We start from the raw sequence: 23,281 nt of genomic DNA on the forward strand, positions 1-23,281 counted from the left end.
TTTAATTAAAAAAACCCGATAATACGGTCTATAATTTATTATGGGGCATGAAAGTTTCTAATATTATTAAACAATATTTTATACAATTACTAACTTATAATCAGTGAAGGCAATGGACACAGATTTCTTCAGAGGCGCAGACGGTTCCCTCCGACCGAATTTGTACGTCGACTGCGAAGTCACTGTATCTATTCCTGAATCGGCCATGAAGGCACGGCTTAGTTCTGGTGCGCTTTTTGTTGTTTCTGAATAATTAAAAATTTCATTGCAGTTTCAACTTCAAAATGACAATGTTTCACAGATCTTCTGTTAAACAATGTGTTCATTAAAATTTTGATCAAGATTTCAAAGAAACAATAACATTAATAATAAGTTGAAAATTTGTCAATTTTAAAAATTAAAATGAAATTAATAGTACTTTTTGCTTACCCTCAGATATAGTAGCGTCGCTATCAGTGGGCGAGTTATCTGGACTCATTTGGTCCATGATAACCTCTACGTACGGACATACACCGTCCTCTATAAGCGCGGTCGAATTTTCCCTGAAAATGTCATAATTGTATTTACTTCTGAAGTACGAAATTGAATAATTACCTACTCATTCTCTCCTAGTTAAAAAGGTTTGACAGCATACATTGATATGATACATTTCGATTCTTGTCGCTCATAAACTAAAAAGAAAAAGGCGGGCGCGATCACTCAACTTACATCCACGTTATACTTGTATTGATATTTTTACACCTATTATTCACTCCACCACTTACTTGGGTTCCAAAGCAGCAGCCACGTGTTCCAATATGCGCAGGGCCACGCCAAGTCTATCCACGCTGAGCTCTATGGCACAGTCCGTTACAAGGTTCACTTCAACCGCGGGCCCGCACGCTAGCGCCCCGCAGTGGAAGAATGCGGGCGCTAACACGCAACTTACGTCCACGCTGCGGAAAAATTGAGGTAAATTAAATATATTACGACTCAAAACGATTTTCTAAAATGAATCACAGAAAAATACAATTTTACTTTCCATTTTCTAAACGTTGTACGTGCAACAAAATTAAGAAATAAAAAAATAGCAATCGAAATTCAAACATCTAATAAAAGCAATTTAATTACATAATTGATTATCGTAGCCCTAAAGTTATTTTTAGAAGAGTGCTGAAATAGTATGCAATGGATAAGCGAAAGATTACCTGTACTAAATTATCTGAAAGTGGGATATATAAATACTCACGAATGCAATACTGGTGTAATACACGGCGAAACCACGGTCTGACTCCATTTTAACGCCGGATTCTCACCGCCAGTAGTCTTTAGTATTTCTGATTCAACTGCCTGGCGCCACAAATTAAAAATTATACTTCATAATATTAAAAATCGCGAAAAAGGCGTACTGATATATGTATAGAAATGAACAGCAATCCAATAATTTTCTAAGCACCTTCACATTTATATATTTACAGAATCTATACATTAAATTGAACCTTCATTCTTACTCTGATGTTAAACAGCAATCAATAATTATAATCTATAACGTTCATATGCCGTATCCATTAAAACCTTATTATCCAAAACTATTACCTCTTGGTTAACAAGTTGTTTGAACCTAGCGGATCGTATTGCTATATTCTTCAACAAGATCTCGTATTGGCGACCCTCCATTCCTATACCTGACGTCGTCCACGTGTTTTCTGTGCCGGGGTTTACTACACGCCTGAGAAATATTAAATTTTTCAACATTTGTAACATATAGATTGTAGAGAATAAAATATTATTGAAAATAAATAAAAATATTGTTCATTACCTGCATATAGGATTTTCTGGGTGTGGATTAACTGTTACTTTGCCAATCTGAAAACAAAGCATGTCATATGTTAAACATTTCATAGGGCAAACTAAATATTCATGTAATATCTTTTATATATTGGTTATTTAAAGGTTTATCGAGTACTTACAATAAACATAATGGTATCATCTTCATTGGTGACAATATCATCAGTCAGTAAGAGACGCAAGCCTCCCGCTGTCACATAGCAGAACGGCCATTGCCAATGGCTTTGCCTGGATAATAAAACAGTTTTAAGAAAATAATATAATGTTTATCGTATAAGTATAGTGGTAGGCAATATTTCTATGGAAGATGAATTTTAAAACCTAAGAATAAGCACTGGCTTATGAAAAAACGTAGTAGGAATATAGGTATATTTACTGAAATAGACCTATATTCCTACTACGTTTTTTCTCTCAATTTATTTCATCCCACATCTTACTATAAGATTGTTCAAGCAATAGTTATATTACCCAAGAAAAATTTACTAAGTTTATTATATTTATGAAATTCACCTGGTCTCTTCGTTTTTCAAAGGACAATATGATTTAGGCGCCATATCTCTCAGTAAGCACACGATTTGTTCTAGAACAATCGGTCGCAACACAACTTCTAGAGGCGCTAGAGTCGCGTAAATCTCCCACATGCAATCTTCTTTCTGTAGGAAAATTATAATCAACAGTTAGTAACATAAAACAAATGCAATAAAAAAAACTGAAGAACATTAAAAATATATTGAATTTTATTACTATCAGAAGAATAATCATTTTTGTCAACATCAAACAGTCAAATTAATAGTCTCATACTAATTTTGAAATACTCTTACTATAGACATAAAACACTTACTGCGTTTTGTTCTAGAAGCTTCGGATGTAGTTCTTCCTTCCAGCTAGCAGGTAAGTTGGATATTCTGCAATTTTAATAAATATTATTGATGCAGTCAAGACAAGCATATAAAAATAAAATATCTTTAAGTAAAAGTAGAAAGAAACTAATTTTGTTGTCCAAATAATTTTTCCAAGAAAATAAGATGTTTTATATGAAATATCAACTCACAAAGCTTGTGTTATAGTGACAGCGAGGAAGTGACTCTCTTCCTTTGCGTTAGTCGGCTCTCGAGCTTCCAACACTCTGCCATCGAGCACTCCGGGCGTCCATTCGTCACTGCCAGTACTGCGAAAAGAAACCTTATTATAAAAACAATGAAGTAAGAATTACTTTGAATTGCTTGTAATAACTGCGAAAAGAAACTTTATTATAAAAGCAATGTGGTAAGAAGTGCTTTGAATTGCTTGTAGTAACTGCGAAAAGAGACCTTATAAAAGAAATGTGGTAAGAAGTGCTTTGAATTGCTTGTAGTAACTGCGAAAAGAGACCTTATAAAAGAAATGTGGTAAGAAGTGCTTTGAATTGCTTGTAGTAACTGCGAAAAGAGACCTTATAAAAGAAATGTGGTAAGAAGTGCTTTGAATTGCTTGTATAGTCCTTTTCACCTAGGATGATTCCTGTGACACTTCATCGTGTTCCGAATTACGTATTTTATGTTTAAAACGCCAAAATAATTTTAGTGCATAATATTTTTATTTTATGGCGGCATTATTACCAAAAATATAAAAATGAAACATCTTAAGCTTATAAATACAAAACAGTATTGTTTAGTTTAATATAATGAAAAATAAAATAAAATAACACAAAATACGCAATTCGTGTACATGAAATGGATCGTTGAAAAATCATAGAGTTGGAAAATATATAATCGGCGCCCATCTTGTGATCGTTTGTCAATCGAGTAAATCGTCACAGTACGAGTGCGAGCCTTGTATACAAGTTGTATTTTTATATTGATACTTTACGTGGTATTCTGTTATTGTTACTAATTGTTATTGTTGACTTTTTGTTGCTGTTGTTTGCTAAGTTTCCTTAGTTAATTGCTGGCGAAATGCCGAAAAAACAAATTTTGGTATTTTATTCAAATCGATTTCATTTCCATATAAAATATTATCGATTATCGGAAACAATTGATATGATTTCAGTAAAGACATCTCTACACGTGTCAAAAATCGATGTGTCACAGAAATCATCTTAGGTGGAAAGGACTATAGTAACTGCGAAAAGAGACCTTATAAAAGAAATGTGGTAAGAAGTGCTTTGAATTGCTTGAAAGTGAATGTAGAAGACTAAAGAGTAAAGACTCGTCTCTGATAGCTAATAGTCATTGATTGGCCTTTTTGTTGTTTATTATCAAACTAAACGGAATATATCAAATACTTATTAAGCCGACCTAGTAAGTAAATTTTATTCAATATATTATTTAATCCGTCAGTCCTCGGATCACAGACACAATAGAAAATCTATTGTGTCTCGGCCCGATCGGGCCGCTCGGTGGTCAATGGGTTAAACTGTAATATTTTCGTAAATGTTATATACATTCTAAATCAAGTGACAATAATATAATTTTTCTCAAATCACGAAATCATCGATATAAACGTTCCAAATTGACTGCTGTTATCTAACTTTAAATATCCATTTCAGCAGACAGCTAGTTAATTTTACACTAAAGATGACGTCATAATTAGTTTACCCGCTACACTACTCAACCCACCGGTCCAAGTGCTTCACAAACGCAGAAGCGACCTTCACTTTGAACTGGTTGTAGTGCTCCTGCAGGTCCACGCTGCTGATGACGTCATCCATATCGAAAATAAGCTTGGACGTCGGCGTTGTGAACACTAGGGATGCGTGGCTAACCACCCATTGGAACCAGAAGAATGTTTTCATTTTTATCGCTGGAAATTAAACGACATTTATTATGGCATTAAGGAAACATTAATAAAACGAAATTTTCCGAAAATAATACTTAATTTTTAAATTTGGCTTTGCTTAAAGACACTAATGATAGAAGGAATACAGCACAAAAAGAATAAGGGCATTTAACAGTATATCAACTGAGATATTGAATTGAAATCAAAAGTAAACATAATATAAACATACGGTCTTTCTCTGGATGCGCTTCGAATATCGATATAAGCTCAGAAGGGTTGCCACTCTCCGTTTCCTCAGAGAGGCTTCTCACTTCATCTATTTCTGACACAGACCTAGAGCAGATTAACACAATTATTTGAAAGAAAAAAGACGTGTGGCACTCGGGGACTGCCGCGGTAAAGCTATTGCATGCTATGCCTTCAAGCCACACCTCCGTGCCCGTCGGAGTGGGGAGCGTGAGGTTTTTCGTTACGGAATTTCTGGATTCGGTCCCCGCGCTCAAGGCAAGCGATAGAAGCTATGCAATAGATTAAAAATAGTAACACTTTAAGTACTTATTTTGTATTATATTTAAACAAACTATTTGCCAAACAAAATTCATTTTAATATTATATTTACCTTATAAACGATTTTTGCGATCCACCCTTTGATGTAAAACTCTGTTTCGGAATAGCCAAGGGCGGTCGCCGTAACAATTTCAATACATGCGTGAAACAATGTATCGCTACCACGACCATGTGTACCTAAAACCATCATATTATCATACTTTTGCTTAAACGTATATGAAATGCATTCATTGCATTTCATATACGTTTAATCAATCAATCAAATCTTGCCATGTTCTCTCCTTTGTCAAAATAGTAGAAAAAAAAATTGTGTCATCAATAAATTTGTGTACACTTATTTTTCAGAATTTATCTAGCTAATAACACCCGAAAATTAACAAGGGATTTTCATTATGTTACGATTCTTTAAGAATGTACATGAATAAAAATTGATCCTTCAAGTCAGATGTGTTTACTTACTTGGTCACTATCCACGCGTACAGTAACAGGCGGAGTGTCGGCATAAATGTTAACTCCCAGAGTCACGATGGGACCAGTTTTTATATTGCTTTCCACACTTTCTGGCGCCGGTTCAGGCTCTTTTGGCTATAAAGTACGTAACTTATTAATATACTGGCTAGGCAATAAATAATAAAAATAATTTTAGTTGGCTCATATTTACCTCAGGACTGCTTTGCTTTTTCCGCCTGGAAAAGTGACAAAATTATTAAAGGGGTAATATTGATTAAATCTTTATTAATGAAGACAATATGTTATAAATTTATTTAAGGTAAAGCAAAAGAAATCTCACTTAGCCGGTCCACGAACGAACTCTTTCAACGAAGACGGTTTGAAATCAACACCACCCGTGAAGAACTTCACTTTCTGCAACATTCATAAGTGTCATTCTTATGTAATTCATTATTTACTTACAAATTAGTCCAATATCAGTCAAAATTTTCCCTTACATCAATAGTATACTATTTATAATAGTCCCATACAATGAACACACTATAGAATAGCAGAAACTTACCTCATCCTCTTTACTCGTATCCGTATTCTTCTTAACCTCACTTTTCCTCGGTATAGTCTTAATTTGCAGCGACTTAGTGACCACGGACAGCGTGATCGTGGTGGACACGAGTTCGAGCACAGTTCTGGGCATGGCCACTGGACAGGGTTTCAACTGGGATCGAAGTCCACTGGCGGATTTCTCATTGCCAGAACGTTCTGTGCCCGCGCGAACCTCCAATGTATAGCAAGATACGTCCGCGATACGTATCTTCCAGGGAAACGATTCGCCTACTGCAAGAAGGTATTAATTTTGAAGATTTATTAGAATCCTTAAAAAAAAACTTTTATCGATTGACCATTGTTTATAAAGTAACAAACTGAAATTATGTTTAAAATCATCGGATACTTACTGTCTTCGCTTTTTGTTGAAAGGAATGTAGGTCCATCATGCCTTATTTCTTGCCAGAGATGCTTCATAGAAGAATTGGAATGTATCGACCAGCGACCGAGACTGAAATGTTTTTGAAATAAATTTTGTGGATTTTGTTTATATTACACATTACACTATACTTTATGAATGTAATGAATACTGAGTATAGTGTCTGCTATAAAAAACAATCGTTTGTACGTTCGCCATAAAAGACGCTTAAAGACTGTCGCCCCGCTGGATCTATGGTTAAAAAGTTCGCTAACGCATTCGCGGTTGTTCTCGCAAGTTACTAATGTTTAATGTTGGGCGTGAAACATATAATTTCAACCCTGCCTCATTAAAGGCTGATTTATGCTACACATGTCGCGACTAGGCCGGGGCTTGATCAAATATTATTGCATACTTTTTGTTAAGTGATTCATGTCTGAACTTGGCACGGCGTTGAAATTTGTATGGATATCGTATCATTTGGCTCCAGCACGGCCCGTCCTGTCCCGGCACGGTGAATCATTAAAATAAATGTTACCTCAGAGCCAGTACTCGGTTGAGTCCTAGCGCGTGCCGCTCGATCGATTCGCGCGCGGTCGCACAGTGCACCGCACTCGCGCTAGCCGCTGTCACATATACGAGCACTACCCCGCACTCGAACGTCACTAGCATGCGCTTGAGGCGAGCGTGCAAGTGGAGTAAACGCTCTTCTGACCACCACACGTCGGGCGGCGGCTGGGGGTGAACGAGTTTTTGAATTATGTCATTTTTTATTGTTGTACAGCAACACGTATAAGATGGGGGATGGTAAACATTGCTTTCCAATCTTGGTCTGAACTTTGAACTGAGATACATTGTTTTTCTAACTTGGTTTGAACTTTGAACATAGCTACATTGAATAAGCAGTGACATTAATATTTGCGTATGAAAACGAACTGAGATACAATTTGAGACATAAATAAAAATTCATGATAAAATTATATTATATCTATCCTTTACCTTCTCTACACGTATTTTTCCTCTCACATCCAAATAAAACATTACGCATCATGCGTTTAAAAAGTTTTCCTTTTGTACTATAAGAACGACAACTAATCCCAAAAAAAACTTAACCACGAAAGATCTACATCTTAATATCTTAATACTATTATAAAGGAGAAAGTTTGTAAGTATGGATGTATGGATGTATGGATGTTTGTTACTCTTTCACGTAAAAACTACTGAACCGATTACATTGAAATTTAGCACACATATAGAGGGTAACTTGGATTAACACATAGGATAGGTTTTATCCCGGAACTCCCACGGGAACGGGAACTATACGGGCGGAAATCTAGTAATCCATACTCACACTTGGAGCTGCAGGCTTAGGCTCCTTCTTATCGCTCCTCTCGCTGCTGGACTCCACGCTGCGAGTCCTCACGTGGACTTCCGCTCCAGACCCTGATCTGCTACCACCTCTACCGCTTGACTGACAAATATTTCATATTCTTTTTATACCATGTTTTTAGCAAATAAATATTAGTTTATTTTATATTTCCGTCCATATTAATTTACATTACACAAAAAATTCATCAAATATTTTCATTGTTTTTCAAGTTAGTCAAAATTAATCTGTACTAATATTATAAAGCTGAAGAGTTTCTTTGTTTGTTTGTTTGTTTGAACGCGCTAATCTCAGGAACTACTGATCCGATTTGAAAAATTCTTTCGGTGTTAGCCCATTTATCGAGAAAGGTTATAGGCTATATATCATCACCCTAAGACCAATTGTTGCTCGACTAGTCACGCTCTAATCGCTCATTATTATTAGTAATGGCGCTGCACTGACGTATTCTATGAAAACGACACGTGCGTTGTCTTGGGCGCTCGGCAACTTATGATTAGTTGACCAACAAATCTGGTAATAAGTGAGATATTACGAGTACTGATTGCAAAAGAACTATGAATTAATTTTATTGTGTTCAAATACTGAAATGTAATTTTATTATTTACTCTATATCTTGCATGTTTAATGTTTTCAATAAAATGAAATCTTTATTATGTATTTATAACACATTTATTTTTAGTGACTAGTTAAGACATCAAAATCATTTACAAAAATACGTAATCATCATTTATTTTTTATTATAAGAAAGTTTATAATATTATGTTACGAGCCAAGTGATAACAAAGGCATTATTCATACTGCCTGGGCATTAATAATAATATCCTCATTAATCACTTGGCCCACAACATTAATAATGAACTAAATTGATATGTTTTTGTATTATTTCAATAGCTGTGTAACTCTTGTATTTTTTATTTTTGCCTAACGGATCTTAGTCGTCCATTAATCTACATAATAATTCAATAAAGGATATTTTATTTATTATTTATTTATTTATTTAATAAAACATAAATCAAACAAACTTAAATCTTATTGATCTCTATTGGCACTGGAACTAAAATTTTCTTCATCACTGTCATAGAAGCTTGATGTGTCATTTTCAGAATCGGATTCTCCTACGTGAATAATAAATTCTTGCTCATTTTTTTTCTTGAATTTTCCATTACTAACTTGTTTTGCAATCAGTACTTTCGTATTACTGAGCGACGTAGAATTAATAACTTGACTGTCTCAGACCGCTGCCGGCCTGCTACTAAAGACGAATACGTACAACTACATACAAACTCCTTCGTACGGATGTCACTACACACATTGAAACAGTAATTTGGAGGGGCGCGCCATGTTATCGTAGTTTATCTTTACTCGTAATCTGGATTAAATATCAACTAATATTACATAAATGACTTTTTTCCGTATTATATTAAAAGCCGCATGCTTACCGGTGGAGTCGTCCTCCGCTTTAATAAGTACTGTGATGAAGACATTTTCAGGTTTGAAGTTTGAGATCGTGATTCTGAAAAAGTTCTATACATCAATAATTACATAATAACAGATAATACTTACACTTACTTTCTACAGATAACGATTAGTCACAGCTCTATCTACTATCTATAAGTCTGTAATGTCTTCTAATTCCCTTTTTTTTTCTTCATTGAAATAAATACCTGTAATCTTAACCTTCGGCCTGTACCCAAGCCAGGCTACGAACAACGGATCGACACATAGGGCCATAGGTTCCAGCCAAATGCCGATATAATCTAACGCGTTTGGTGTCGGCTCTTTGCACCATTGAAACGCAATGCGAAGGTACGGTCTGCAAAAAAAGATTGAAATTTTTTTTGAAGATTGTATTTTTTTTAACACAACAGAAAAAAACTGATTTAACTACATTATTATTGTGTATATACTCACGTTGTCGTGGGCATGTCAGGGCCCGAAAGCAACCAAGCTTGTTTCTCCTCGCCGTCAACTGTGAACGTGTGCTAACGATTAATATCCAACATTACTACGAACTTACAAACAAACAGAATTAAAAAAAATTGATGGAAATTTATTTGAATAGGTACAAGTAACTCACTCGGTGCATGAAGCGCGGTGGCTCGTACTGAATGTAGTGTCACAATGTGTGTATGTATGTTTTTCGTTATGTAGCCCCGCAACGATAGCTCTTCTAGTGTCAGCTCTAACGCTACGGATTCTGATAAAAACACATAAATATTTATTGTAAAACATTTTTCATTCATTATTGATAACTAAATTTTAAAGCACTATAAGTCAAATACTCTAAATTAAGAATATAAAAAAACTACAGAAGAAAATCTTTACTAGTAATAATTTTTCCCCCAAGAGACAACTATGAAGGGTTTCATCTAATAATAATTAAATGATTGAGATCCTAATTGTACAATTTCCAATTTACCTTCATCAGTCAAAGCATCCTTAGCAACGGTGGTGTGTTTTAACGGCATAGATATTTTCTGAGTGAACAGCGAAATAGGAATGTACCAGGCCGCTTGTAAACGTGCTGAAGAGCCGCACACTATTGCTTCACCTTTTGAATAATAAAGCATATTTAAAAACATAACAATTATGAAAACTTATTATTGAAGTGAAATTCTTCAAAAATTTAGTGTAACATTTTTGCGTTACGCCGTACGCGTGATATTTTTGCGTTACGCCGTACGCGTGACATTTTTGCGTTACGCCATACTCGTGACATTTTTAAGGTCATAAAGAAGTTTCACTTCTTACGTGTGTACTCTAGTACACGCATACATTTTTTTCATTTAATGTTAACACACTGTAAGATTTCCGGAAAAAGATAAAACGAAATATAAGATTAAAAAATAAAAATTAGTTTTTGTCTAAAAATTAAATAAATATATTTAAGGCAAATGCCAAATTAATTCAAATTCTAGAAAAAAATTCTAATTTAAAAACAAATTAAAATATATTTCATATCTTTGTTCAAAAATGTTTGTTTCTATTTAATCATAGTATACTAAAAAAGCACTCACGAATCTTAACACTATAGCTGAACGCCACACTATCTTCCGCGAAGTAATTCCTATGCAAGAGCGAATGCGTGACGAAGCGAACGTCTGCGCGTGCGCATGGTCTTGACTTGTCATCAGCTAGCGAGATCAGTGAAGCTTGTAGTGCGGTTATAGAGCCAGATATATGGAGGCGAGCGCCTTGCCATAGTGGTCCAGTGTCTTCTGGCATTTGGGATGCTGCGGAACATACTCTGGAAACAAGAATTATTATAATGAAATCAAGAAACTAGACTGTTAATTTATATAGCCTATATCGCTACCACAATTCTGATGATTCCAACGAAACACCATAAATCAAAATCCGTGCCAAGGAAATATACATATACAAACTCAAAAAACATAACCCGCCTTCGTTTGCAGTCAGATGAAAACCTTAAGATTATTTTGTGTAGCTAATAGGTAAATATAATTGGTAAATAAAACAGGTAATTAAGTTTTTAAGCGAAGATGTAAAAATGCATTGGCATGGAACAAATGCATCATATTATGTTTGACAATGTTTTGTTGTTACACTATAATTTACCTCCAATAAAATAATTTTCAACACTTTCAAAGAATACTATCACTAGCAGAATATTGATCCAACAATATTAAGTGAAAACTACCTTTTCTCTTTATGTTTTTAAAAATTCACACAAACATAATAATAGTTACTAACCGTAAAGGATACAAAGGCGCCGCCACATTGAGCACCGCTTCTGGCAGATCCACATCAAGTACTATGGATGATTCTAGAGGCTTATCATTTTGCGAGTGATCCCAGGGCATCAACCTTATAGTGAGTCCCTCTATCTCTATACCTATACGACGTTGCGGTAGATTTTCGGACAACGCGTCGCATTCTTCTACTGTTAGCGTGCGTGTTGGTGGATCTAGGGGGTAATTAAACATGTTTTAAATCCGTTTAAATACCAAATTCTACGATAGAAATTATGCAGAATATATTAAAATTAATTTATATGTAGATGTATAAAATACACAGGTATTAAAGTCTTTTCCACCTCTATTTCCTATAAATTTAATGTTATCCCATTTAGCATTCTCAAATTTGGATATTTTTTATCCATAGCTTTAAATCAAGTTACATTCTGAGAGGAAAAGAACCGTTTATAACCATAAATAATTTACAACTTATAAACACTTCATAAACTTAACGTTATGTCAAGTTACCTAGCTAGTTCCCCTTACCACATATACTAACCTTCATCACTAAACAGTGGCACAGTATTCAAAGCATTCCTTATAACGCCAAGCCGATGTATCAGGCCAGTAGACACTTGCACACACATTGGACTCACAGCTATCTTCATTACGCTGTCTTCCACCCAGTCGCTAAGAATTATTGAAATAATGTTGTGGGTGTGCATTCAAATAGGGCAAGAATTTTGACAAAATGGAATATTTTGTTAAGTTTTATCACGTTTTAGCTATGCAGTGCAGTGCAATGTGATAATTTCAGAAATTGTTAGTATCTCTCTCGAGGATTACTTCATTTTATAAAAGAATGACGTTAATAGATCATAAAAATCACTACAATCTTTTAGTATAAAGCTAAATGAAAGTTACGAACGAACCATATCTTGAAAGATATCCTAACAGCGAAGGAACCAAATAGTTACCTATATTCAAAGTCCCGTGGCGGATTATCATACGGATTAACTAGTCTGTCAGAGGGCACTCTATCGTGGTTGTACTCTACATAAATAACAGGCGCCATTTTTGTCCAGAATGTTTCCTTTGCTTCATCCGTTTCTGTTGGTATTTGGTCTTGTTTCTGCTCTGTTTGAGAATCTGGTACGTTGTCCGATTGCTAAAGAAAAATATTATAATATGATCGACGATCTTTATTTTACAAATTTTATAACTGTTTACACAATAAAGTTCCAAAAAAATCTTAACGTATCTTGACAAAATGTAATGTATAGTGTGCATAATTTTCCAAATTCAAATGATTTATTGTGATTCACAGGTTTTATGGGTTATAAGGGACATTGTATGAGGTGATCCGCTGTGATATGCCATGTGGCGTAAAACTTTTAATAAAACTTTTTGATACAACTTGAGGCAAACATTAATTTTGCTTAAGATTAAAAAATAGCACATCAAAATATCATACGCTATAATACGTACAGTAGGCAGTGGTTCTCCTAACTGCTCCTCAGCCGCGACTCCAAGCTCAATCTTCTGTTCACTGAAGTCCTCGTCAGTCCAGCACCAATCTTCATCGTGGTCACCCGTTTTACTGAGGTATATCGTCGGTGCATCGTTCAACTGTGTAAATTATATTTTTGTTTATCTATACTAATATTATAAATGCGAAAGTAACTCTGTCTGTCTGTCTGTTACTCAATCACGCCTAAACTACTGAACCAATTTGCATGAAATTTGGTATGAAGATATTTTGATACCCGAGAAAGGACATAGGCTACCTTTTATTGCGAAATAATAATATGTACCACGGGCGAAGCCGGGGCGGACCTCTAGTAACAAATAAACTCAAAAAATACTTTATCAGTATAAATAATTATTATTACATAAGGAAGCTACTTTTTTTAAAGAAATCACAATTAAAATTGTCCATAGCAAAACTCTGCCTTCGTGTGTATTTGGCAGAGTTTTTATTTGGCCTAATGATAGGCGATTGTGAGTCTAGTTGTCAACACTTCTATAGACATATCATACATATCGCACTCTCGCGTATATTTGGACATTTTTGACGACCTATTGATAGCTGTGAGTCCATCTTAATCCTACTAATATTATAAATGTGAAAGTTTGTATAGATGTATGGATGTATGGATGTATGGATGTATGGATGTATGGATGTTTGTTACTCTTTCACGTAAAAACTACTGAACCGATTACAATGAAATTTAGCACACATATAGAGGGTAACTTGGATTAACACATAGGATAGTTTTTATCCCGGAAATCCCACGGGAACGGGAACTATGCGGGTTTTCCTTTGCAAACGCGGGCGAAGCCGCGGGCGGAAATCTAGTACTATTATAAAGGCGAAAGTTTGTAAGTATGGATGTATGGATGTTTGTTACTCTTTCGCGTAAAAACTACTGAACCGATTACAATGAAATTTAGCACACATATAGAGGGTAACTTGGATTAACACATAGGATAGGTTTCCCGGAAATCCCACGGGAACGGGAACTATGCAGGTTTTCCTTTGAAAACGCGGGCGAAGCCGCGGGCGGAAATCTAGTATTCTTATAGTTCATTAATTACCGCATCCACGCCCACATGCCCGCACACACACCGGCCGTGCGACTCTAGCGCCAACTCTCTAGCACCGAACTGCACCCGCAGAGTTGTGGGCGAGCACACTGAGCTTTTAACTACTGCATCTGTTGCGGAAACTTCTAGAACACCGCGCGCACGCTTGCGACCGCCTTCTACTTCCATAACCTGGTAACAATTTGGTTAGATTTAAAATTAAATAAAATCTCTCCACTGAAAATGGAACCTTGCAGACAATTCATTTCATTTTATCTTAACATCAAAATACCAACGCGCCAAAAAATACCTTTTTGGGCAGATGTTACTGAGGCCAGATGAAACAGGAATTTCAAATATTTTATTCACTTTACACCCCTTTTACAACGGCAGTATGTCTACTTATATATTTCATCTAAATATTTAATTTGGTTTATTAAAATTTACGTAATATTCACCTTAAACACGAGCGCCACGTGTTCCAAATAAGCAGTGAACGCAATCGGTATCGGCGCAGCCGGTGCGGGTGTTTCCTCCACGCCCTCGCGGTCCATCCACGTGGGCAGCCATGACCACGCCCATTCGGACCAACTCTCACTGCGTGCGGGTTCGGCAGAGTTGGAAGATACTGAATCTGTGGTTGAAAGTTTTTTTATTGGTAAATCATGTTATCTGATAACTGCAAATAATATGGAAAGAAGAGAGTTTTATTAAGCAGGGGTAGTTTATGGCGGTCTGAAACGTCCAATTTATCTGAGTAATGTCAAACATGTGAAATTACGTATGTCAAAGTACCACACTAAATTACACGAAAGTAAATGTACCATGTGCGTACTGACGCTGAAATTGCGTGCTAGTCGCCTATTGGCTGATGCTACATTGCACCAGCTGCTCGCTGGTCACGTCCCACGCGGGCCGGCTCGACCGCATTGGTCGCTGACTGCGAGCTCGTTGCCTATTGGCTGATGCTACACACCACCAGCTGCTCGCTGGTCACGTCCCACGCGGGCCGGCTCGACCGCATTGGTCGCTGACTGCGAGCTCGTTGCCTATTGGCTGATGCTACACACCACCAGCTGCTCACTAGTCACGCCCCACACGAGCCGGCTCGATCGCATTGGACGCTGACTGCAAGCTCGTCGCCTATTGGCTGAGAGACACTTACGCAACGGTGCCAGTTGCACGCTTGGCGCTTTGGGCACCGGCGAGGGCGGTTTGGTGTCTGCCAGCGAGCGCTCCTTCAGCAGCCGCAGCAGCAGCACCAGCTGCTCGCTGGTCACGCCCCACGCGAGCCGGCTCGAACGCAATTGGACGCTGAGGCTGCGTGCTCGACGCGTATTGGCGGATACTAGACGCGTTAATACTCTGTAAAAAAGTAATAAGTTCTGATTTTTTACTAAATAACAAGATGGTTACATTATTCTGTAATACATAAAATTTTTGTAATGTAAACTTTATGTATTACATAATATATTTTTGTAATGTATCCGGTTCCGGTGATCGAATTGTAAACACGTACGCGAAATCTGCTCCGTTAATATTAATTAATAATATTGTACACTGCGAAAGATAGAGTTGTTTCACCACAAGTTCGTCCGAATTAGTGATCAAACTATAATTGGAGAAAGTGAACAGTGCCAAATTTACATCTATTTCATCAATAAATCTCAATTTTACGATCGAATAACATAACCTAAAAACTAATTATCACTTCAAACGTAAAGGTGCTACCAACCTAACGGAAAACCGTCAAACCTGTCAAGTGTCATTTGTCAGGTGTCATCCAAAGTGACAGCAGACATTCAACTCCGTGTTGCCAGTAACAGATTATAATTTCCACACAAGGTACTCGGTATTTACCACAACAAAAAAAAAATAAAACAAAAATAATGGAAAAAAGTATGGAGTTGCTCTGGTCAAGATTAGACGAGAAATTAAACCAACAAGTCACGCTCATAACCGAATCAGTAACGCAAAACATAATGTTTGCTATAGATGAGAGAATCAGAACAATAACCGAAGAAAATATTGAACTTAAATCTAAAATATCAAAGTTGGAGTTAAAATTAAATGCAATCGAAAAGGATAAAAGGAAATGTAACTTAGTATTTTTTGGAATTGACGAATTTGGCAAATCGGAAGCAGAACTTGTGGACTACATTAAAGAAACTATTATCGATTCAGGAACGCATCTAGACAGTCAGGAGATAAGTAACATTTATAGAATTGGGAAGAGAACTAATAATAAAAATCGCCCCATTGTGGTGACAGTAACGTCAACATGGAAAAAGCATCTAATTTTGAAAAATAAAGCTAGACTTCCGCAAGGCATATATGTAAAGGAAGATTTCTCGAAAGAAACGCTGGAAAAACGGAAGTTACTACAACCACAGGTGGAAGAAGAAAGAAAGAAGGGAAACATAGCCTTTATAAAATATGATAAATTAATAGTGAAGAAACCATTAGACCAAGCAAGAGACAAGAGGAAAAGGGAAGCCTCGGGCTCTCCTAAATCTATTCAGAAAAAATTAAACACTAAAGTCACAGCTTATACAAAGGCTACAAACTCTAAAGGAGCTGCAAAGGAAAACATAATTAAACCAACTATCCTTAACTTTATTGAACGACCTAGGTCAGCTTCACTCTCAGAAATCCCAAAAAACTTGTAACGACCTGGAATCAAACCCAATATCACACAACTTTACGCAAAACAACTACTAAAGAACACACCCCAAGCCGGTTGGTCACCGTGGGGGAAGACGACCACTACCTTCCAATGAAGAACACTAAAAATAAAGAAAAAGTAAAAAATATTTATATAGCCACTTTTAATACACTTTCATTAAGGACACCAGAAAAACTTACGGAACTTGAATTAGCTTTAGAAGATATTAAATGGGATATTTTAGGTCTGAGCGAAGTAAGACGATTAGGAAACCAAATCGAAGAACACGATAAATATATTCTGTACTACATAGGTGAAACAAAGGGGTTACATGGAGTAGGATTCATGGTAAGAAAGCATCTTAAAAAACGAATCCTAGAGTTCAAAGGCATATCCGAGAGAATCGCGGTACTTAATATACACATTGAGGGATACAAAAATAACTGGTCTATAATACAGATATACGCACCAACAGAAGCAGCAGAAGAAACAGCTAAAGATGAATTCTATAGGCAACTTTCAGCTACATTACAGACGGCTCATAAAAATACTATTGTAATGGGGGATTTTAATGGCAAAATAGGCAAACAGAATGAAGGCGAAGAGTATGTAGTTGGAAAATATAGCACAGGAAAGAGAAGTGAGAATGGTAAAAGACTTGTGACCTTAGCTCTCGAAAACAACCTAACTATTATGAATAGTATTTTTATGAAGAAGCCAACCAAAAAATGGACCTGGATATCACCAGACGGAACCTATCGTAACGAAATAGATTTTATACTAACCAATCAACCTAAATCATTCAAAAACGTCAACGTTATCAATAACTTTAACTTTAACAGTAACCACCGTATGGTCAGAGCAAGCTTATTCAACAAACAACCTAGAAAACAACGAAAATACCAGAAAAATAACCCAAAAATAATGTGCGCACTTCCAAAGAATATACCATTCAAAGAAATAGACATGATGCAGGAACTTTACAACTCAGAAATAAATGAGATTTATAAAATAAATAAAATAAAAATTGAGAAAAAAATTAACAAAAACCCACTTACCTCGCAGACGATTGATCTTATTCAAAAAAGGAAACTACTACTTAGAAATAGAAGAGACAAAGCCACATTAAAAGAAATAAATAAATTGAGCAAAGAAATTAACCGTAAAATTAAACAAGACAAAGCTGATAGAAGATTTGAACGCATAAAACACCACATATCGAAAACAGGAGGCATAAACAAGGCATTACGAGAACTAAAAGAAGAAAAGGTTTGGATCCCAAAAATGAAAAACAAATTAAACAAACAAGTCACAAGGAGACAACCAGTCCTCAAGATTGCTACAGACTATTATCGCACTCTATACTCTACCGAAGACATTCAATTAAATAGCAACTTTAGCCTCGAAGACTGTACAGAAGATATCCCACAAATTCTCGAAAGCGAAGTCCAACAAGCAGTAAAATCCCAGAAAAATGATAAAGCACCAGGATTAGACAACATTACAAACGAAATGATGAAATCAGCACTACCGGAAACGTTAAAAAGACTTACTAAGCTCTTCAATACCATCCTGAACACTGAATTCATCCCCATACAGTGGACAACAATTACCATTACTCTCATCCACAAAAAAGGAGACAGATCTGAAATAGGTAATTATCGCCCAATTAGCCTGATGTCGAACGTATATAAAGTGTTCTCGAAAATACTGCTTAACCGTATCGCTAAAAAGCTCGACGAAGAACAACCAAGGGAACAGGCAGGGTTTAGGGCAGGATACTCTACAACGGATCATATTCATGTGGTGAAACAGTTGATCGAGAAAAGCCATGAATACAACTATCGACTTTACATGGCATTTGTGGACTACAACAAGGCATTTGATTCCCTGGAACACCAATCTATATGGGAATCTTTGAAGAATCAAGGAATAAACAATAAATACATAAGGATCATAAAGAATATATACAAAAACAGCACAGGCAGAGTAAAACTGGAAACCGAAGGTGAAGTATTCCCTATAAATCGAGGCGTGAGACAGGGAGACCCACTCTCACCAAAACTTTTTTCCTCAGTATTAGAGGGAATCTTTAGAAAATTAGATTGGGATAACTTCGGCATAAACATTAACGGAACAAAGTTAAATCATCTTAGATTTGCCGATGATATAATACTCATATCAGATGACCCTGGAAACCTTCAAACCATGCTTCTTCAACTGGCACAAGAAAGCAAAAAAGTGGGACTATCGATCAACTATGGAAAAACCAAAATTATAACAAATAGAGTGCGAGCCCCAATTAAAATAGAAGATAAGTTAATCGAATATGTCAATTCTTATATTTATTTAGGCCAACTAATAGCTTTCAGCGACCAAATGGAACATGAAATTGAGAGACGGGTTGCTCATTCCTGGAAGAGATTCTGGTCTCTGAAAGAAATATTTAAAAATACACAGTTCAATATCACAATTAAAAGAAAATTATTTAACACCTGCATTTTGCCAATACTCACCTATGGTTGCCAAACTTGGGCTAAAACAAAAAAACATGACACAAAATTGATAACATGCCAACGAGCTATGGAGAGGAGCATACTAGGTTATACAAAAAAACATAGAAAAAGAGCTTTAGATATAAGAAATATAACAAAAATAGAAGATGTTGTGAAAAAGACAAGAATTCTTAAATGGAGGTGGGTAGGGCATATGCTCAGAGAAAAGGGAAACCGATGGACAAGGGTCGTAACTGAATGGACTCCCAGAGCGGAGGCTAAAAGGAAAAGAGGAAGACAAAGAAAAAGGTGGTCAGATGAGATAAGGAGAGTGGCGGGGCCGCTCTGGAAACGAAAGGCGAAAGAACGTGGCGAGTGGAAGAAGTTGGAAGAGGCCTTTGTGTCACAAGGACACGCCAACACCCACAGAGAAATTTAATTTTAGTTAATAAGTAATAATGTAACATGTAATATTGGCAATAAAGGCTATAAATAAATAAATAAAAAATGTAAACTGCCACTAGCCAAATATATTTTTAGATCATAATTTTTTTTTTGTTTTATTTCTAAATGGAATTTAATGAAAAATGTTTTATATATTAATAATGCTATTCCTTTATACGATGTTACTCACCGGAGATCTAATTGACATCTATATAGAAGGGGTTCTTGATAAAAACGTATTTTTCCATCTGAATCACTTTTGTCGAGGCACAGTGTTAAATCATCCAAACGAACCAGCCGCCTGATTATTGGCTCAACTTGATCTATATCTGTAAAAATTGACTTTGTATTGTAGGATACACTTTTTCGACATTAGACTAGTATGTATTTAAAATTACAGCTGCCTCAGTACAGTTGTTAATGTGTGAAAGTATTGAGTGTACTTCACACCCAGTAAAATCTAGCTAAAAAGATCACAGTAGGCCATCCTTTTAGTAAAGAATAAAATCACAGAAACTGAAAAGGACACTCCATACTCACACTAAACAATTCTGATAAGATCCAAAGTTTCACACATAGTTTTCGTTATATCCAAAATTAAGCTGTTATCGCGTTCAAAACAAGTGGAAACATTCCTAGTATCAGCACTTACCAGCAAACTGCGGCTGCCAATCAGCGCCGACACTGTCCACGGCCAGCCGCTTAACATTCAGGGACAGCACAATGTCATCGTGCACATACTTCACGATCAGCGAGTGGACCCGCACGGATATGTTGCTAACGATCCGACGGACTAACGCTTGCATGTAGCCCGGAGGAGCTTCTACTACTTGCGTCCTGGTTTGGGGAATTAAATGGATGGTTTTAAATCGTGTTTAGGTAATTTTAACAAATCTTGAAATAATTGTAATTTTAATGTTTTACTTATTTTCAAGGGTTTTAAAATGAGAAATATATATGTACAATGTATGTAATGTATGTGTTTAAAATGAGAAATATATATGTACAAAATTATATATATGTACATAAATGTTATATATATATGTACATAAATGTTAATAGAGTTGGATTGCAATATTTAAAGATAATTGAATTGAATAAATGCTTTCCCTTTCCAATAATTAATGTTTTTTTTTTCTTTCTTTCTTTTCTTTCTTTATTAACAAGGATTGCTTACCTGGGTGCTTCTGGTGGTGGACTCTCTTCTGGTGAAGGGGGATTTAGACTGAGTATGCATTCTAGAAGAAAATAAATAGAAAATGTAGATTACAGAAACAATTTTATGTCGTGGACTTGACACAACGCAGTCTTTCGAGAATAGAACACGCCCACACGCTTCGCGTTGTGTGGCGTGCAAAATATATAGACCGGGAGATACTGACACAAAATTTCGAGTCATTTGTAACAGGATGGCGGTTCTACAGGGGTCTTAGTACGCAATGACAAAAAGAAAAACGATGGTGTGAACACTGGTACCGGCGGTTTAGTCGCGTGGGCGTTAGTCGAACTCGTCGTAAAAATAGCGAAAGTCAAACGATTTGTAACACAAAAATTTTAGAATTTACCGATAGCCCATAAAAAAGAAGTAGGCGGTACTGTCATGCCATACTTTTCCGGTGTGACTTACAGCCCGCCATACCGACGCAAATGTGTTGATTTAAAAAAAAACAATTCAACCATTTGTACCAGGCTAACTTTTGCACAGGTAACCATCGTCGTCTAGCCATTTACGAAAATCACCATACCATACTTTTCGGACGATTCCAAATGGTCGCCATACCGCCGAAAATCTGCAAAAATTTTTTTTTTCGCCAAACTTTTTGTACCAGTATTGCATTTAGATTTTTGGAGAGTATTTGATAAAATGTGACCATTATTATATTTGCCATACTTCTTGTAGGGGGAAAAAGTGCTGCCATACTTCATAAATAAATTTATTATTAATTTATAGAAGTGAAGATTTCTACCACCTAGATCTTTGAAATTTTGTATTTATATTTGTTGAACCTCAAACTTATAGGAAAGATTAATGCCATACTGTTACAAATCGTTCAAAATACGAATAAAATCATACAATAAAAAAAGAATCTTATACACATTCGCCACCTCCCACAGGTATGGCATTATCACACTTCTATTTATAATCATTCAGGAGTTGTTGAAAAAAAAATTTAGGGTGTTACAAATGGTTCGGCGAAAAAAAAAATTGCAGATTTTCGGCGGTATGGCGACCATTTGGAATCGTCCGAAAAGTATGGCATGGCGATTTTCGTAAATGGCTGCACGACGATGGTTACCTGTGCAAAAGTTAGCCTGGTACAAATGGTTGAATTGTTTTTTTTAAATCAACACATTCGCGTCGGTATGGCGGGCTGTAAGTCACACCGGAAAAGTATGGCATGACACTACCGCCTACTTCTTTTTTATGGGCTATCGGTAAATTCTAAAATTTTTGTGTTACAAATCGTTTGACTTCGCTATTTTTCCGACGAGTTCGACTAACGCCCACGCGACTAAGCCGCCGGTACCAGCGTTCACACCATCGTTTTTCTTTTTGTCATTGCGTACTAAGACCCCTGTAGAACCGCCATCCTGTTACAAATGACTCGAAATTTTCTGTCAGTATCTCCCGGTCTAATAGTTAGTATTCAACCAGTGTCTTAACTCTTACAATAAGTTATTCACCTTAAGAGCAAAACATCAACAACAATTCGGTTTGAATATGTATAAAATATAATGTTAAGACATGAAAATAATAATTGTCAGTTATTGATTCAAATGCTTATATAATAAGTGATAACAAACCTGAAGATATAATATGAATGGGATAATAAATAAAACTGCATTCAAAACAGGTATGATGTAATATTATTGTAAGATTGCATCAATACATACCTATTGTATTGATGGTGACAACAATGGGTTCTGACATAATCTTGGTCCATGGTACTTGAATGAGGAGCTCGTGTATGCGGCCAGAGACGAGGGTGAACGGCAGAGCCACTTCCTTTTGCAGTACATCCGCTTTTAATACTAAATTGTGCAAAGTCACCCCGCCCGCCCATAGTGACACCTAAAACAATGATTTTATAGGAAAATGTATATCATCAAGACTCGTATAACAGTGTATGTTAGATTGCTTTAAACCAAAAAAACAAATGTAAACTAACATAATAAATATTGTTTTATAAACATTTTGTCATACATATCAGAGTATGTTTTAAATATTGAAATACCTGTGCATCGGCCGGTTTGAAGTCTCGTACATATTTATCAACATAGCTGAGTAGTATGGGAGTTATGTAGGATTCTATGTTGAACATGATTTTGGGTATGTGGTGTTTCTTTCATTACACATAACTGAAAGTAAAATAGATATGTATAATCTGTAAGAAACAGTTGCATTTATTATCTACTATGAAATATCAAATGGTGCAGGTT

At 36.0% G+C, this 23,281-nt stretch overlaps 1 protein-coding gene across 2 annotated transcripts in view; it reads right to left on the reverse strand.

Moving 5' to 3' along the window:
* The window catches only part of Vps13B (vacuolar protein sorting 13B), a 66,258-nt gene that overhangs the window by 42,037 nt on the left and 940 nt on the right, over positions 1–23,281 (reverse strand). For both annotated transcript variants that reach the window (XM_089695207.1, XM_089695200.1), the window contains exons 2-39: positions 23,077–23,200; positions 22,736–22,913; positions 21,018–21,078; positions 20,493–20,677; positions 20,031–20,169; positions 15,402–15,601; positions 14,695–14,870; positions 14,249–14,428; positions 13,139–13,279; positions 12,628–12,818; positions 12,210–12,340; positions 11,667–11,880; positions 10,970–11,199; positions 10,372–10,503; positions 10,030–10,149; positions 9,864–9,921; positions 9,617–9,765; positions 9,392–9,465; positions 7,914–8,033; positions 7,101–7,297; positions 6,555–6,655; positions 6,164–6,435; positions 5,942–6,015; positions 5,813–5,837; positions 5,611–5,736; positions 5,204–5,328; positions 4,814–4,917; positions 4,425–4,608; positions 2,879–2,995; positions 2,669–2,732; positions 2,338–2,480; positions 1,950–2,055; positions 1,799–1,845; positions 1,576–1,708; positions 1,229–1,329; positions 765–935; positions 430–542; positions 95–245 (exon numbers count right to left, since the gene is read on the reverse strand). In XM_089695207.1, the coding sequence (XP_089551333.1) occupies positions 95–245; positions 430–542; positions 765–935; positions 1,229–1,329; positions 1,576–1,708; positions 1,799–1,845; positions 1,950–2,055; positions 2,338–2,480; positions 2,669–2,732; positions 2,879–2,995; positions 4,425–4,608; positions 4,814–4,917; positions 5,204–5,328; positions 5,611–5,736; positions 5,813–5,837; positions 5,942–6,015; positions 6,164–6,435; positions 6,555–6,655; positions 7,101–7,297; positions 7,914–8,033; positions 9,392–9,465; positions 9,617–9,765; positions 9,864–9,921; positions 10,030–10,149; positions 10,372–10,503; positions 10,970–11,199; positions 11,667–11,880; positions 12,210–12,340; positions 12,628–12,818; positions 13,139–13,279; positions 14,249–14,428; positions 14,695–14,870; positions 15,402–15,601; positions 20,031–20,169; positions 20,493–20,677; positions 21,018–21,078; positions 22,736–22,913; positions 23,077–23,163 (5,120 nt within the window). In that variant the 5' untranslated portion in view covers positions 23,164–23,200. The remainder of the gene's footprint in view (positions 1–94; positions 246–429; positions 543–764; positions 936–1,228; positions 1,330–1,575; positions 1,709–1,798; positions 1,846–1,949; positions 2,056–2,337; positions 2,481–2,668; positions 2,733–2,878; positions 2,996–4,424; positions 4,609–4,813; positions 4,918–5,203; positions 5,329–5,610; positions 5,737–5,812; positions 5,838–5,941; positions 6,016–6,163; positions 6,436–6,554; positions 6,656–7,100; positions 7,298–7,913; positions 8,034–9,391; positions 9,466–9,616; positions 9,766–9,863; positions 9,922–10,029; positions 10,150–10,371; positions 10,504–10,969; positions 11,200–11,666; positions 11,881–12,209; positions 12,341–12,627; positions 12,819–13,138; positions 13,280–14,248; positions 14,429–14,694; positions 14,871–15,401; positions 15,602–20,030; positions 20,170–20,492; positions 20,678–21,017; positions 21,079–22,735; positions 22,914–23,076; positions 23,201–23,281) is intronic.

The sequence above is a fragment of the Colias philodice genome, chromosome 1, assembly GCF_061535455.1.
Source record: "Colias philodice isolate Cphi_HAF_F1 chromosome 1, ilColPhil1 Martin Lab GWU primary, whole genome shotgun sequence".
Lineage (NCBI taxonomy): Eukaryota > Metazoa > Arthropoda > Insecta > Lepidoptera > Pieridae > Colias > Colias philodice.